The sequence below is a fragment of the Anser cygnoides genome, chromosome 1 (genome assembly GCF_040182565.1).
Source record: "Anser cygnoides isolate HZ-2024a breed goose chromosome 1, Taihu_goose_T2T_genome, whole genome shotgun sequence".
Classification (NCBI taxonomy): domain Eukaryota; kingdom Metazoa; phylum Chordata; class Aves; order Anseriformes; family Anatidae; genus Anser; species Anser cygnoides.
The window spans coordinates 22059114-22077484 of record NC_089873.1 but is presented as its reverse complement, the minus strand read 5'-3'; the positions used below and the strand labels follow the sequence as shown (position 1 = coordinate 22077484).

At 37.4% G+C, this 18371-nt stretch overlaps 1 protein-coding gene across 2 annotated transcripts in view; it reads left to right on the top strand.

The window, feature by feature from the left end:
- The window catches only part of MAPK11 (mitogen-activated protein kinase 11), a 32622-nt gene extending 14506 nt beyond the window's left edge, over positions 1-18116 (top strand). For both annotated transcript variants that reach the window (XM_048080809.2, XM_013188371.3), the window contains exons 3-12: positions 612-670; positions 1848-1959; positions 4392-4421; positions 4554-4601; positions 7014-7128; positions 7248-7319; positions 8148-8227; positions 12281-12359; positions 13744-13917; positions 17435-18116. In XM_048080809.2, coding sequence (XP_047936766.1) covers positions 612-670; positions 1848-1959; positions 4392-4421; positions 4554-4601; positions 7014-7128; positions 7248-7319; positions 8148-8227; positions 12281-12359; positions 13744-13917; positions 17435-17508 — 843 coding nt within the window. In that variant the 3' untranslated portion in view covers positions 17509-18116. The remainder of the gene's footprint in view (positions 1-611; positions 671-1847; positions 1960-4391; positions 4422-4553; positions 4602-7013; positions 7129-7247; positions 7320-8147; positions 8228-12280; positions 12360-13743; positions 13918-17434) is intronic.
- Positions 18117-18371: the final 255 nt, after the last annotated feature.

Below are 18371 nucleotides of genomic sequence, written 5' to 3'. Positions count from 1 at the left end.
CTCAAACCTGCTTTTGCTGAATTTGGATTCTACTGAGAAGTTAAGACAGATACTCTCGTTGAAATTAGGGACAGTGTAATACCTAGTTGAAATATACTAGAACATCAGGCCCCAAATAATTCAGTACTTAGGCCTAAGTTTATAAGACAGTTTATTTCAGTGAGAGTATCCACTTGCTTGAAAGTAACTTGATGAATGGAGCCCTGAATAAAACATAGTGGATTGAAAAGTATCATGCAAAAGGGATGCTAAAAACATTAATAAACAGCAGAACAAGATAACCTGTGAAATTGTACATAATATTAAGTATAGTGAGTGTACAAGCCAAATACCAGCTTTTCTGTAGTGAGACATTACCTTTCCTGTCTTTATCTCTGATCATCTAAAGTCTTGTTCTACTTCTTGTAATTAATAGATTTTTTAATTAGTCATGGAAATAGCTGTGTCTCTACCTGCACAAACCACCTATTGTGCAGGTTGCACTGAGTTTTCAAGATGAACATGTGTCATGTATTTGTAAGCTTCCTGTCAAAAATTCTAAGCAGTCAATACTAATTATATATTGCTTTATATATTTATAAAACTAAAACGTCAATTCCCTTGTCTTTCAGGTTATAGGATTGCTAGATGTTTTTACACCTGCAACATCAATAGAAAATTTTAATGAAGTGTAAGTAAAAATTTAAAAGAATTCTGATTAGTTAGTAACTAAGTACCACTCTAGTTTTAAAAAGGAAGCACATACTTTTCCAATAGACTTGAAGCCAAAGTTGATTTTGTGTGAAGAACTTTAATTGTGAATCTTTTCACAATTTTTCCCTAAAAAGGAAAGCAGGAGAACAGGCCTCATTTTAGTACTTTTTTGAATGATGATATATTATAGCTGTCTCGTAAATGGGCTGGTGTTGCATAAATGGCAGTAAACTTAAAACTTCTTCAGTTCGATTGTCTGTTAGCTATAGATTATTTTTTTCAGTTGCATGGGGTTGTTCAGGAATGCAGGAAAGTATTCTGCTGGCTAACTTAAGCAAGGTAAATTTAGGCTAGATTCCTGACGAACCTAGGGCTAGTCATATTTCAGTGTTACTCAAACATACCATTTATACTGAGTTGCTCTTGGTTTACATCCGGTATAAGCAACTAGGTAAATAGCTTAGAAGAGAAAATAGTAACTAACTTTCTTTATTATTATTATTATTATTGTTGTTGTTGTTATTATTATTATTATTATTTTAATCCATGAAAATTATTGGCCAAACTCCCTTTGTCTCTAGGGCAATACTACACAAATGAGAACTGGGAATGGTAGATGCATACTTTTGTCCCAATACTTTTTTGGAACAGAATCAATGTTTCTGCAAAATTTGTCAAAAAATAAAACTTCCAGTGGAGGTAGGGAAAGAAGTTACGCAAAATGCTGCTATTTCAACCAATCCAATGTTAATCTCCATGATCAGATATTCCAGGGCCTCACAGGAGCTGTAGTTTTGATGCCCCAAGCTCGCACTTTTATGTTGGGTGAGACTTCCTATTCATCTCAAGACACGAGGCTACACTGAACTGCTATAGCATGTCATGGAGAAAACACAGATAAAAACTTTTAATGTACCATAAGGATTTTTCTTTTTCTTGACATGAAATCTCATAGCTGTGATTCCATTATTAGAGCTCATAGCCAACTGGTGGGACATAAACCCTGTATTAGTAGAAAATGGAAAAGGAATCTACGTGGGAGTGTGTAGTTACTCTTTAGATGTGCTGCTCTTACAAGGATTTCCATTCTGCCAATCTTAAATGAGGTGGGTTATTTTTGGTTTTCTTATATAGGGTCTGTTTTGTTTTCGCAGGTATCTTGTGACGAATTTAATGGGTGCTGACCTGAATAACATTGTGAAGTGCCAGAAGTTAACAGATGACCACATACAGTTTCTCATTTATCAGTTACTTCGAGGTCTTAAGGTACTGGTTGAATATAAGGATATTAGAGGCAGCAACCAAAATGTTGTAGTAATGACTGGCTCACTGCAGTGACAGTACTTAAAACACTTTTGTTTGTGTTAAGAGTGCACAGATAGCAGTGATCATTTCAGAAATAATTTATTATTTTGCTAACCAAAAATGAAACCCCAAGCCTGCAAGTGCTGACATGCACAATGCATGTGAATATTTCCCTTAAACATTAATTTCAGACCGGTGTCTATTTAAGCTATTATTGAAGGAGGTTCACTTGTTTTATGGTCTCTCAGATGAGCAGTGTGTTTTAGACATTTCCTCTTTCAAAAGAAGGTAGTGAAAAATTTTCTGCAGAATGTGAAATTGATAAAGCGTAATATGGTAAGTAATTCACATTCATGAAGCATGAGGCAGTTGGAAAAGCTACAGCCATGATTTTTGTAGAGACCATCAGGAGTGAAGAGAGAACCAAGTTACTTGGGTTTGTTGGGAAACTTTTGAAAGTAATAGTTTATCCTAGCAATGTACAATGTTACAAAGAATTACATTGGATTTATCTTGCCTGTGAAGTCATTGTTTCCTTTAATCATAGCTGTTAAAATGTATAATCATAGCTGTTAAAATGTATACAACTCAGTCACATAGGCAATTCGCAATGAAATTGTAGCAAAATTTTCTTCCTAAAGAACTAAAATGTTACCATCTTCCTGACATGAAACATGAAATAGGAGACGATGTAGAAAATGCTTCCCAGTACTGGGTGATAAACATTTTTTTTAGACCAACATTGAGGGTTTTTGTCCAGGCATATGTAAAAACAAAAGGGAAGAGTCTGCTGCTTTAGTACTTAAAGTTGTAATATTTGATATTTTTGACATGGAAAATTAACTGCATGTTTGAAAGCAAGCTGGGATAAAAGGCTCTGAGATACACTTACTGCGTGGTTTGAGCAAGTCACCTGGTGCCTGAGAGGGTAATTGTTATTCATGCACGTGGGTTCTGTCAATTTAAGTGCAGATTTTAGTGAATAAGAATTGCAGAACTGAGCCCTTAATTGCTTTGTCACATTTACTTAAGTTAATAGCTTAACTAGGAAGATGGATTCCAGAGTTAATTATCCAGCATGCGGTTTTGAATGTAAGACTACGTTGCATCAGAGCTAAATAGCAGTAAGAGTTGTGCTGCAAAGTGAATTATGAATTTCAGAAATGCACTAGCTTGTTTCCAAGGGGAGGGGTTGATTGTGGTTTGTCTCTACTGGAATTGAAAGTCTCACATCTCAGTGGCTGAACATTTGATCAGAGATAAGTCCTTGTTTACAATTAAGCTGGGGTCATTGCAACTTGTATTCTTACATCCGAGTGCGCTCTGGACTCGCTGGTACGTCTGTCCAGCAGCATCCCATACAGAGGCTTCAAGCCCTGCAGAAGCCATCTGAACATCGGGAGCATTAGCGTGGGATGGAGCAGTTTGGCAGACTGCTGAGCTGGCTGCTTGGTGTTACCTACAGCAGCTGTTGTCCCAGCAGAACCTGCACACAGTTAATTCTGTTACAAGCAGTGTTCTAGTTTCCTTTGCATTCAGCTGTTCACAGCTATTGTGAACAGCATTTAAGTGTGTCCCTGCCCTGTTCATAAACAGTGCATAGGTTTGAAATGAAAAGAATGCCATTTTGTTTTCTTTGGGTTTTTCTTTGGTTGATATACCCATTTTACAGGTAATCTCTGCTCCCAAGAAAAAGATAAATTCTTCTTTAGAGAATGGAAGAGAATGTTTTAGAGCACATACTGATCCTTGTAAGATTATATAGATAAAGTGCGTGTTAATCCTAACAATTGAACTGTGGGCAATTACAGAGTAAGCAAGCTTTTCTCAATCTTTGAGTTTTTATATTTTATGTAAAATAGCAAAGACACTAAACAGCCATTGAAACTTTGCTTCATGACCCTGCTGGAAGTGGATCTGAAGCAATGCTGTGTCCTAGGTGGTTTTTTGGGCACTAACCTGCCCAGGGGTGCACCTGCAGTCAGTGTTCATGCATGGATTTATATAATCTAGGAGTCAACTATGCTGCTCTGTAGGCCACTGACTTCACTGAGATACCAGCTGATCAGAATGGACATCTAGATAAGACTGGAGTAAATTTCAAATAGATCAGAAACTTTTGACGGAAGAATTATTGCAAGTGCTATCATTTATGATAGAATCTAGTGTTCATGGCTACCTTTTTTTGAAATACCTAGCTCTAGGTAAGATAAAGCAAGAAGGTTTTGAAGTTAGTCGTATCTCCGTTTGCCCTGGAAATTTAGTGCGACATAAATTTTTGCTGTGTATAAAACCATCAGTCCCAGTAGCAAAAAGATAAATCAAGTGACTTATGCCTTCCTTCACCTCTGACTTCAAACCTTACCTTCTTTTTTTTCCATTTTGTGTTGCAGTATATTCACTCAGCTGGAATCATTCACCGGGTGAGTTCATTCATTGCTATAATAAACATGAATGGAGTGTGTCCCTCCATGCATCAAATGTGTTACTAAGACATAGAGCATACCTTAAAAGGTTAAAATGGTATCTGACTAACTGTCTCTGTTCTGGTACAGGACCTGAAGCCCAGTAACCTGGCTGTAAATGAAGACTGTGAGCTGAGGGTAGGAATCATGCTGTTGTGATGAAGAATGTTGTATTGCCTGTCAATATGACAATTTTCTGAGGAAACATTAGCTGTCGTTTTTGTTTCTGATTCCAGTAATTTTGTGTTTGCTACTGCTGCTCCCCTGCCATAAAAAAATGTTTCCACTGACACGTGTTTTCTTCCAAATGTTAATTTATTATCAACATAAGTATCTTTGCAAAATGTTCATCCCTAGTTCCTCACAGATAGTACATAGGCTAATAATTTGGCCCATGAGACAGTACTTAATTGAGTACATCTTGAAATGTTGACCTATGATATCTACATCTGCCATATTTAGATGAAGCCATGTAGCAACTTTCATTTTTATATCTACAGAATACACAAGCTAAATTAAATAGAAATGGTATGAAAAGATACCAGTATTACTGGTTGAATTACCAGTTATAGGCTGTGAAAAAAAAAAATTAAAAAAAGCAAAATACTACAATCCACACTTCTCAAGTACTATTTCAATGTATATGCCTATATGAATACATAGCATTCCGTATCTGTATGGTACACTATCACTTAATAAGCATGAGACTCTAGAGAAGGAAGGGATGTCTTCCAGCTTTCTAAGCCTTTAAGCTTAAAAATTAGTAGTTTAGCATTTTTCTGTGACAGCCAGAAACATCTTTCTCTCTGTGTCTGAGATTCTGATGTAATCACTTTATTCCAGTTGCAAGGGATTTAAGAAAAGATTACAAATATTATAAGAACAGAAAAAAAAAAAAGTACTGAATAAGAATGAAAGAAAAGTACTGAATAACTGCATAAGCAATGCAGTTAGGTTCATGTGCTAATCCTAATCTGTTGTAAGAAACTGTAGTTCCTGTTTGGTTTAGTGAGAGTTGCAGATGCTCAGCAAATTTCATGATTATCCCTTTAATGTTTTCATGCATATATGTTCCACATCTGTGAAATTTTATGGTTCATCTGGTTCTGATCAATCCCTTCTAAAATGTGTGCTGTGCTTTTGTACTGTAAGAGACTTTTAATCTTTTTTTTTCTATTATTTTATTTGTGCACATCCCTTCCTAGCATTTTTTACAATGCTATTTACTTTGTTTATATTTATAGCTTTACTTCCTCTGATACCAAATTATTTTCTAATAGAACAAACTGGTGGATATTTCCAAGTACAAGCAAGAAGGAAATAGAGTCACAAAGAAGGAAAATTTGTGTGTGCGTACACATTTGATAGAATGTATCAGCTGTTAAAGAGAAATATTGCTGAAACTTAATAAAGGCATTAGTACTCACGTTTCAAGCTTTTATTCATGCCTTATTTACCTCATGCATTTTTTCAAGAAAGATATAATGCCTTAAATGTTTATTAAAAATAAATATGTTAATTTATTATTTATACCTTAGTATTTTTCTTTAGGCTTTTTATATCTTTAAATTGGATTATAACAGCAGAATTTTGAATGATACTTTTAAAATTTTCATGCTCCCCGTGAAAAGGATTTGCTGTCAGCTTAATAAATAGAACTGGATCTCATCATGGGAGGTTGTGACTGGTCTTAGTTCATATTTCTATTTGAAGAGATACTAAATAGCTCAGATGACTGCCTTAAGCTTAAGCTCAAACGGTACTCTTTCACAACCGTTTCTCTTAGAACTAGGAATACCTTTTTGCTCCATAATTAGTGGTGCACAGACTAATCAAAAATTGGAAAGCAAAGAATTGAGCAGAAAAAAAAGTAATTGAAGTAACTTCCTGTCAGTGTAAACTTAGCAAGGGAGAGCATATGGAGGGTAACATTTTGCCTTCATGCCTGTGAGTAATATGTGTACCTAAACAGAGCTCCGTCGTTGTTTCAGTGGGGGAGTTCTACCGAAAACAGATGGTATGTGATTTAAATGTGCCTCGTTACGCAGGATATGTTTCCCTCCTAGTGCCATCAGAACGCTGTGTGATTTGGGTGAATGCTACCTGCATGCAACAATGCTAAAACAGACATGAGAGGGAAACAACAGAACTTCCGGGGGGTTGTGATTAGCCTGCATGGTCTTTAAATGTTATGGCTAGTGGCATTTGCTGTTGGCATTTTATACAAATGTTCCCAGTTGACAATGGTTCATTTTTCTAGCAGCTTATTTTTATCAAATGAATGCTGGAGGAAAATTGAACTTAAGGCAAAATGCAAAGTTCTTCTTAGAGGACAAAGGGCCAGATTCATCACAATGGAAGTATCTTTATATAGACCCAGAGACTGCAGACAGCAGGGAGAGCAGATGAGTTCATCCACAGTGTTGTGGTTTTACTTCACTGATAGTGAGGTGCTTGGACTGCTGGATAAACTCAGAAACAGCTAATGGAGAAAAGCAGCACCTATAACAAAAGTAACAAGGGGGTTATTTATTTATTTTTATTCTGTAGATTTTAGACTTCGGTTTAGCTCGACAAACTGACGATGAGATGACTGGATACGTTGCAACAAGATGGTACAGAGCTCCAGAAATTATGTTAAACTGGATGCACTACAATCAAACAGGTAAACTGTGAAGACTTTCATTTCCCTACAGCTGTATATAGTTATAGATTTAAACTTAGAGACAATTCTACTTAATGATCTCCTAGATTCATCATATACATCTTTCCAATTTTTGGCAGTTGACATCTGGTCTGTTGGATGCATCATGGCAGAACTATTGAAAGGGAAGGCGCTATTTCCAGGAAATGATTGTATCCTTAACACAAAGCATAAAATACAGCTATAGAAATGCTCTAGTTCTTCCTTTCTTCTAATAGCTCAAGAACTTCATTAGTCCCTGTTTTAACCACATTAAAACTACAGTCATTGTTCAGATGTTCAACTAGATGGTAGCTGTGCTTCAGGCTGTTCAACTACCTGATAAGTGGTGTTTGGAAAAATCAGTACATCTAGTTTTCAAGAAACAAGATATTTTTCTGTTAAAAAATATTGTCTACAATTATATGATTACGCCAACCTAAAAAGTTGTACAATAACCTTGATTCTCTAGGGAAAATGTAATATGCTTTACAGGTAGTATATGACAATGAAAATTGCACATTTGAAAGTTTTTAATCTTGAGAGTAATATAAAACAGATTTTTAAAGCTACCAAATGGGGATTTTCTTTTTACCAGCTCTCAGATTAGTAATCTAGCCCAATTTGGTATAATGTACTGTTCTTCAGAAATCCTTCAGAACATTAAAACATAAAAGTGCGATTAAATCTGACTTTAAGAATACGTTCAATTGGGAGCTAGGACAAGCAAGCAATATTTTGCATGCAATGCTCTCACGTACAGGTACACCTGACAGAGATTCACATGGTGCAATAGAGACAATAAGAATCTGATACTCCAGGATTAGTTTTATGCAGGTATGGATTGATATCATTCAGTGAACTAAAATGGAATTGTCTTGCTTAATAGTTTTAAACGCCTTAACCACATAAATGAAAATTCATGAACTGTTTAAACCCAGAAAGATTGTGTTGTTGTTTAATTTTATTACACTGCCTTTAGTTTTCCTGAAATAATGTAGATATTGATCAACTGAAGAGAATAATGGAGGTTGTGGGTACACCCAGTTCTGAGCTTCTGAAGAAGATATCATCAGAACATGTGAGTTTACAGCTTCATTCATCTAACTAACTTTTTATCATTCCTCTGTCTAATTGGCATTGTACATCACTGGTTAAGTTACAGAGATATCTGATTTGGAAATGAGCAAACGCTTTAAGATGATCTCTCTTTTTTACTGCTAGAATGGCACCATTAAACATGTTCTTTGCAGAGGTATCCAAATGCCTTGACTGTCAGCTGGATTAATTTTAATAACTGTTCTCATGCATTCAGTTTTTCAAAGGAGTTTTGCAGTTGAACCTGATGATCTTTTATTTTTCTGCTGTACTTATAAGAAAAAAAAATCAAACTGATGTTCAGCTCTATTATGTCTCCAGTGATAACTCCAATGTCTTACAGCTGCATTGTAAGAAATTAGATGTGGTGTTGATTGACAAAGACAGGTAATGGGCACAGTGTAAAAATTCAGATAAACAACACAGAAACCTCCTGAGCTGAAGCTGTTTTCTTAAATGTTCTCTATATAGACCTCAGTCTACTACTGATGACTACTTTTCAGCTCATGTGTATATTGATGGGTTTTCTTTGAACTTCATGAAGATCATCTTAGTTGTTTAAGTAAGCAGACAGAGAAGGTGAGCCAGACCAACGCTGTATTTCTTGAAGGTCCAAGCGTAATGAAACCTCATCAGCACTGGCCAATACACAGCCCTAGAATTTGTGAGTACTGAGCACTTGAGAATGGCTGGGGCAGGAAGAGGATCAGTCCTTGTGCCAGAGGATTAGATCTTATTAGGTGCTTATATAGCCTTTATACGTTATTAAGATTCTATGACTACTGCAATAATGCATGCAGAATAGTGTATACAAATGTGTGATTTGCCCACAAGCAGTCAGTTTGTGAGATTTTTGATTATGAGATTAAACACCTTAAATACTTACTGGAGATGGTATCTGGTTTTGTCTTTGATTTCTTGTCTAGACCTTAGGGATCCATAGGGATTCTGAAACTGTTACACTGGGGCTAATTATACTTTTAGAGTATATAGAGATCACAAAAACGAAGTTAATGAAAGGGAGTGCTGCTAGGTCACCTCCAGGCTGTTGCTACCTACTTAGAGAAGCAGTGTCAAAAAGATTCATACCTTGCTTGGAAGTACTTGTCTCGTGTATGGGAGTGTCTGTTCTGTTCCTTCAGTCTCATTCTTCTTTACCTTGTAGTTTGTCCTTATAGTTCAGATATTACTTAATGCTGCATGTAGTCCTGGACAATTTTTTTCTATTCCTTTAACAGCAAGACCAGAGGTTTTCTGAAATGTTAAGCCTTGAGATATTTTCAGTTATCAATAGAAGACTAAAGAAATGGGAACTGAAAAATCAACTTCATGGGATGTTTTAGCACAAGTTACTGAGCTGTTTAGTTAGTTTTTCATGTTAATATGGGTTTAAGCTGATCACAGTTCGTTATTTTCAGATAAATTTAAACACCTAGATTCTATTTGTTCCGTTTCTGTGGCGAATATATAGGCACAGTTGACAGGCTGGTAAGTATACTTTAGCAAGTCTGTGTTGTTTTCAAAGAACTTCTGGACAAGCGTCGAGTTAATTTCGACCATGTCTTGTTCAGTCAGAGTTGGATTAGTGATGTTAATTGATGTCAGCACAGAAAAAACGAATCTGCAAATTCACAGATGTTTGTCATAAGATAAATTTGCTTCTTATTTCTACCTAGTCTGTACCTTCCATGCAAGAATGTGTGAAAGCTCTCTTTTGCTCTGCTGTTTGTACATATATAGAAACTAGTGCCTGAGAAACTGACTTTCTAGCATGCGTCTGCTACCTTTATGAACTTCAGGGACATAAAACAGGTGGAGTGAATCTTGTGTTTGACTAGTCTTTAAACATCATTCTCTACATGACTGGCTACAGATACTAAGAAAAAAAAAATCATCCTTGTAGAAAGCCTTGTCGTCAGCCCCTGTAGTAAAAAGGGAAGATGCTAATATAGGTTTAACAGGTTGGAGACACAAAGCATGAAGTTTTACTCCCATTAGGACAGAAGCCTTATCAAGATTCTGAAATATGTCACTAATAGTAGTCTACAATTGTATTAGAATATGCTTATATCTTCTGAAAAGCAGAAAAAATAAATAGATCTGCCTTGTTAAATTAGAAAAATTTAAAAACTGAATGTGCTATGTAACAATTTAAAATATCTTTATATCTTTTCATAGTAGCTGCAGAAATTAAGATGATTGCAGAGAGAGCTGTGTGGGGAACAGGATCTGTTTCCTAAATGTGGCTATAGATTGCACAGATTATATGTCAGAGTAACCTCATAACATTCAGAAAGGAGAAGCGCAAAGCCCTGCACCTGGGGAGGAACAACCCCAGGCACCAGGACATGCTGGGGGCCACCCAGCTGGAAAGCAGCTCTGCAGAAAAGGACCTGGGTGGGGGTCCTGGTGGACACCAAGTTTGAACATGGGCCAGCAAACTGCCTTTGGCACAAAGGAGGCTAATGGTATTCTGGGCTTCATTAGGCACAGTATTGCCTGCAGGTCAAGAGACATGATCCTTCCCCTCTACTCAGCTCTGATGAGGCCACACCTGGAGTACTGTGCCCCTCAGTATGAGAGAGACCTGGACATACTGGAGAGAGTCCAACAAAGGGCCATGAAGATGATGAGGGAGCTGGAGCACCTCTCCTATAAGGAAAGACTGAGAGAGCTGGGGCTGTTCAGCATGGAGAAGAGGAGGCTCAAGGGGGATCTCATCAATGTGTATAAATACTTGCAGGGAGGGAGCAAAGAGGACAGAGACAGGCTCTTTTCATTGGTGCCCAGGGACAGGATAAGAGGCAGTGGGCACAAACTGGAACGCGGGAGGTTCCCTCTGAACATCAGGAAACATTTCTGTGCTGTGTGGGTGACTGAGCACTGGCAGAGGCTGCCCATAGAGGCTGTGGAGTCTGCCTCGGTGGAGATATTCAGAAGCCACTTGGACGTGGTCCTGAGCAACCTGCTGTAGGTGGCCCTGCTTGAGCAAGGGTGGTAGGACCAGGTGGCCTCCAGAGGTCCCTTTCAACCTCAACGTGTGGTTCTGTGAGTACATTATAGTAGCTTCATAATGGACTGAGCTGAATGCTGAAGATACTTCTACACTTCTCAATCTGGGATCTAACTTAAAGCTCAGTGAAAACAGATGTATTTACTTTGCTGTCTTCAATAGGCCAAGGATGTTTAGTAAGCCTCCTGCAGGTAGTCTCTTTCTAGCAGACTTGCTAAATGTGCAGGGATGCTGTCCCTGTTACACAAACATGTTTTAAAAAGACTAAGGTTTGTTCAAAGACCACCTGTTTTTGTTTGTGTTTCCTTGGTAGGGGTCTTTTTGGTTGGTTGGTTTGGTTTTACTGATTTGGGGACAGTCATTTGCCTCTTTAACTGTTCTGTTTTCAGAACTCCTGTTTGTGTCTGTAGCCTTTAGGATCAGCATTCAGTCTCTTCACTTACTGAGAAACATTTATTTATCTACCGCATCCCAGAAATGCTTTGCTTATGTAACGTCAGGCTTCACGCTAACATTTGTGGGTCAGACAGGAGCATAGGCCTTTCCTAGTGGAGTTCAGATGAGCCTTCCACAGCCGTGGAGACAAGGCAAGCTATAAACTCTGTTAACCATCTGAGGATCTGGGACTATCAGGCTTCGTTCATTGGTTAGTGAAACTACTGTTCAACAGAGGAGGGAGAGAAGGGAAGGAAGCAGATTGGATTATACCACTTTGCTGAGGGCAACTGAAAGATGATTTAGGTTGCAATTTTTGGCTGAAAGCTACATGTGTTTCCTGGGGATACACAGCAATGAACCCTTATGAACAGGTGAGGACAGAAGTGCTAACACATAAGCCTTACAGGAAGGTATACCTGTTTGAAACTCTCTGGCCTAGTAAGTATACACACGAGTAACTGGTTAGAAGGTTTCCCATGTATAAGAAGTATAATGAGTGTTACTTCTGATTTTTTAGAGTTGGTATTGTTATTCTTGGGTAAAATTTAACCTCTGTGTATGGTATGTATCTTGATTTATTCTTAGGCAAGAAAGTACATTGAATCTCTTCCACATATGCCTCAACAGGACTTGAAAGCAGTATTTCGTGGTGCCAACCCATTAGGTAAGAAAGACAGACTGATACAGTTTAAATCTTTCACTAACATATGAACTCAAGTCTACGTTTGCTATGTGATCCGATAGAATAATGATCAGCACTGTGAGAAAAACATTGTTTAACCTTTTGTCCTGCGACTGTTTTCCCTTCATGAAGCCTGTGTATTTTTTTTATTTTTTTATTTTTTTGGTGGAGATTACAGGAACCTCCTAATGGAAAAGTCTGTGGATGAAAACAGTCTGTGGATGAAAAGCAAAAGCGGGCTATATATAGCAGGAATAAATAAAAAAAATGTCACAGGGTCTAGGCTAGAGGCATCACTTCTGGCTCAGGAAGGCCATGAGCTGTAAATTGCTGGCAAGGAGTAGAATATACCAGGAAATATAGCTGTTTGAATGCCTTTTTTGTGTGTTGTTTCTTATGAATTTATTAGCCATTGTTGGACACAGGATGTTAGGCTAGACAGACCATTGGTCTGATCCTGCACTATTGTTTTTATGTCTAGCCAATTGGATCTGTCTGTGCAAAAGAGATTTTTCTATGAACCAGTTCTTGTGACAAGGCAAAGAAGATGCTTGAGCCACTTGAGTTATCTTACTACAGTGCCTGGTCTGTTCCATCAAGTGTACATTAAAACATTGTATGGAGGGAAGTATTTTGAGTTAAGGTATTTTGAATTCTTTCTGTTTATTAAAAGACAATTTCGTTTTTACAAATACAAGTAGTTGTGAATGTTTTCTTATCACAAATGGATTTTATTTGCATGAGGTCCATGAGTACATGTTACGTACTAATATCATAAAGGGCAATTGATGACAATCCTTATATGAAAGCACTAAAAATATTTTTTATATATCTTAAATACGATAAACTTTCAGTGTAAAACCAAATTCAGAGTTACAGATCTCTCTTATATCTAATAGTCTGCAACTGTTGACCTTAAACCTATTTACTTGATGCAAAGCTTTGGAGTATTCATCTGATGATTTCATTGGTGCAGCTAATTGAAAGCGTAGTCGTACATTCACCATTTTACGTTACTTGAGCTGGCACTGATCAGGTTAAGCACCTGCTGCACAACGCAGGATATTTAAGCACACAAAGGTGTTTTCAAGATCAAAGCCTTGGATGTCTGAAGAGGTGAATCAGATTTCAAATAGGATATAGTGAACCGATGTGCATACCACAAACAAACCTGAAGCTTCTTTCATCTACGAAAGTTCTACTCACAGTATAAAATTTTCAAAACTTGTTTGTTATATTGTCTGCTTTTTTTTCTAGTAATGTTAAATGATTTTAAGGTGAGACTAGAATTTGTGCAAACAGTTGCCTTATCTTTTACTTCTAGACAGTCTCATGACTTTAATCTGAGTTTCTCTTTTTCCCTTAGCTGTAGACCTTCTTGAGAAGATGCTTATATTAGACAGCGATAAAAGAATCACTGCCTCAGAAGCACTTGCACATCCATACTTTGTACAGTATCATGATCCAGACGATGAACCCGAGGCTGAGCTGTATGATGAGTCAATAGAGAATAAAGAGAGAACCATAGATGAATGGAAAGGTAACAGGAAAGTACACAAAGGAGTTAATATGTACAGCAGAACAAATCCTTACTTAAGTGACAGTTTTGCTCTGTTTCTAACCAGAGCAATTTGAACTCTTAAACCTCAGGAATACAAAGTAAGTCCACATGTGTGTTTGTGGGAGATGAGGTAGAAGAAGTTGTGGTTTCTCTCAGGATTTTGCTCCCTTCCCCCAGTGTTCCTCTATCAACTCCTCACTACCTTTTTTGTGGCAAGTTTAATGGTATCTAAAAGCTGTTGGTAGTTACCATGTAATGACTCATTCTATCTGGCTTTTAATTTTCTAGGCCAGATCCTCAGCTGAAGTAACAGTCCTAGGGCAACTGACAGTATTTGGGATTTTGGCCTAGCTTTCTTCAGCACCAGAAATGAAAATTGTCCACACACTCGTATTTCACTAATCATTTGCCAACTCATTAAGAATAGTTAAACCATGCTCTTGGTCTTGTTTGAGATGAGAGCTGATGATTTTACTTTGGAGTGGCACCCCAATACCTATCCTTGGGAAATAATGCAACGACCTTTTTTTATTAGTTAATTCCATGCTTGCATCATAGTTATATTGCACTATAGTATCACGGAAACAACATGGCTAAACACTAAGTTTGCAAGTATACTTGAAAGTACAGTCCAATTTCATCATTGTCTAATGAGGACATATTATGCTAAAATATCCTTACTAGACATTTTAAATTAAATGAGTAATGTTCTGGAAAACTAATTATTCCTGTTTATTAATAAAGACCTTTCCTTGGCTTAAGATAAAATAAGTATACAATCACAGAATCGTAGAATCATTAAGGTTGGAAAAGACCTCCAAGAACATCTGGTCCAACCTACTACCAATGTCACCCACTAAACTGTCCCTAAGTACCACATCCAACCTTTCCTTAAACACCTCCAGGGACGGTGATGCCACCACCTCCCTGGGCACCCCGTTCCAATGCCTGACTGCTCTTTCTGAGAAGAAATTTCTCTTAGGAGAAATTTAAATATTCTCTAAAATACATGTTCTTCTGTTTCTGTGTGTATATTCTGTAACTTTTACTCCACAAAGGTTTGATAAAAATATATTACCACAGTGAGAAGGTTTATGGTGACAATTACTGACCTCCTGTACCTTCCTCATGCCCTTCCACTGGCTTTCTACACCTGTGCCACATTTTATCCTGAGCATTGTGGAGGAGACTAGCAGACTACTACTGCAAATACACCTTAATGAAAGACAGGAAATGGATCATGGGTGTGTCTACAATAAAAAAGCCTCCCAGAACCCTGTAAAGTGTTTTCTAGAATCCTACTGGGTCTATACAAACAAGGCACCGATTACTCTTTACGTGTGCTCTCCTCTTCAGGATCTGGCAGCATATGACACCTCACATATATCTTGTTTATGATGAGGCATGTTCGATTTGCTTTTGTGCTTACCAGTGGATGATTTGTTTTCTGCTACTTTTTCAGCTGACTGAGTCTTTAACAGGAAAGTTTAACAATTTCCGATTCATAAAGACGATTTCTGTTTGTGATGAAACTCTGCTAAAATTATTTCAGGAACAATCTTAGCTTAACACTTTCTTAACTGAAGTGATGAACTGGAGGTGAGTTATCTCGGAAGGGCAGTGTATCCTGCTGCAGTATCATAGTTTTCTATATCATTGTCCTTTTTGGAACGACAGGTGAAATTCCTTCTTTATACAGGACAAAACCAGGCCTGAAACAAAAATCTAAAAACTGTGCTCATGCATGTAGGACACGCAGCTCTTCCTCCTCGCCATATTTTTAGCTTGGGAAAGTAACTCTTATTTTCAAGTACAATATGTGCCACATTTAAGTAAGATGACATTAAAGGTCACAATTTGCATAAAATGTTTGTATTGTTAATGAAATATTGACCCATTTTCTGAAGACATCAGTGGCATATTTCTCCTCTTCTGTTCAAATTAAAAGTGGTGCTTGATCCCAAGAGGCACTGAGCAGCCAAAGTAAAATGAGATTTCAGGCACTTTGTCTCACACATTAGGCACTTTAGAGTTTCCTTGACCTCCATTGCACACTGCTGAGGTTTGCAGCCTAAGCTCATACATTTTTTGACACGTTTAATCAGTTAGATAATATTTCAAGTTGCAGAGGCCAAGAGAATGCCATTCAGAGTTGAATTCTCTGCACTATCTCTCCTTAGCTGCTAGTTCCAGTTCCACATCTCTCAGCATAACATCTGTGCTGTTAGCTAACTAGGTGGCACGAGAAAGAGTAAAGAGCTTCATGAACATACAGTACACAGCCACCAGGAATAGTTTATATTACAGTCCTGGGCATCTGATTTGTGGGGGCACAGGCTTACTCAGAGTTCAGCCAAGACTGCTCTAACATACCTGGCTGCCTGTGACTAGATGCTATTTTAATAGCTGCAGATCAATCACTGAGTCACCTAACAAATCCTTCAGCCTCAGGGATCCATACATGGAATTTCTTACAGGGAAATTCTTCAATTGTTAGTGAAGCTGGCACACTGGTCATTGTACACCATGCTACAGCATAACACAACCGAAGTGTAATCAAGACCCAGCCCTAAGATTTGTACATACTTCTTAGAGCAGAGCTAGGTCCACTTTTATGTTTGTTAGCTGTCTCTGACAGATCTTTTTAATAAAAGAGCTAATAAACACAAGTTTGATATGATTTAAAGATCAGCGTTCGAAAAACAGATCCTGAAGTAATGCATTGTTGGCCATTTATTTACGTGTGGACAAGGTTTGGTCCTTAAAATACACTATCTAACTTGAGAAAATACATAGGAGGAATCCGCTGACAGCGTATCCCATTGCTGTGCAAGGTGCAAAACACAAAGTGACTGTCAGCGTGAAAAGACAGAGGGCTCTTCCTGAAGCAGGGTAAAATAGCAGTGACTCCATTATTTCTAGTTAAGCTTTTCTTGAAGAAAATAGAACTGCTACGTGCTTGTAAGACAAAAGAACATTTTGTCAGAGGGCCTTAAAATTAAGCTAGTTACGATAAAATACAAAAAAACAAACACCAAACCACCTAGATACAAGGCATTAGTACAGAATTGCACATGATTTATGTAGAAGGCAATTGACTGAGCGATGATAAAGAACATTCTCTGCAGTTAAAAGTGCACATTTTAAAACCTGCTTGGGTGCTTTTAAAGATGCCACTTTACATTACATTTTATCTTCTATTACATCATTTTGGCAGGTCATCTGACAGCATAATTGATGTTTCCATTTCAGGCCGATGTGTTTTAGTAATTATGTGAAGGGGACAGGCATGTTTTACAATAATAGCGAGTCTAATTTATAATCTGAAGTTAACAGAAAGATTCTTAGCGAATTCAGTCTGGGTTTGGATCTAGAATCTAATAAGGCTGGAAATACAAACTACAAGTCACGTGCATGTATTTAACAGTTTTGTCTGGAATATTTTTCTTTTAAAGAGAATAATAATACTTTTCTCTCTCTCACCCCCTCCCTACAGAACTTACCTATGAAGAAGTGATTAGCTTTAAACCACCTGACCTAAAAATGGATAGCCTGGAAATAGAACAGTAAATACAGGCAGCTGTGTTTTGCCTTGCTGCACTATGAAGACTGTTAAAATATAACCATACAATTTAACCTGTGTTCAAACGTAGATTTTACTATCCAAAGATGTTGGAGAAGATGTGGAAAAGCAGATGCATTATACAGAAGCCAGATGTTGTCTGTTTTGGGGTTTTCTTGCCTTGTAATATGAATGTATTCCCAGTTCATAAAGGGTGATAAAGAACTGCTTCGTTCTGACAAAATTATGCACTGAGTTCTGTTCAACTGTGTTTTCTGCATGTTTCATCTTATCAGTTGTATTGCCAAAATGAAGGTGACATTTTAAATTAATTTTAAAATTGTACATTTAACGCATGAATGTATACAAACATAAACATAGAATTCCATACAAGCAATCCATTTTTTTCTGGCATTAGCCTAACTTTATCTGTCCATTTTCATTTTATTTATAGTTAGTGCCTTTATGAAGAGAGGACGTGGTAGTGAGATAGACAGAATATGCATACGTAGTCATATCTGTGGTGGTCTTACAAAATTACTGGATGTCTCTCAAAAAATCTAACACCAGTTCAAAGTCAGTAAAAAATAAATCCCTGTCTCCTGTTGCCATTAAAGTGTCTGTCCTCATTCTTTTCCCTATACATATTTTTATTCTGCACAATACCAGTCTGTGAGACCATTTTAATTCTTGCTGGTACCCCTAAGCATGCTGTTGGTGGAGAGCTGGTGAACTTGCACAAGTTTCCAGGAGGGTGCCCTGAAGGCACCCCAGGATGTTTCTAGTTTTCTGCAAACTTCAGCAAAAGCTGTCACAGATCACAGTGCAAGGATACTCAGTCAAGTTCACAACTTTGAACTCGATATTATTC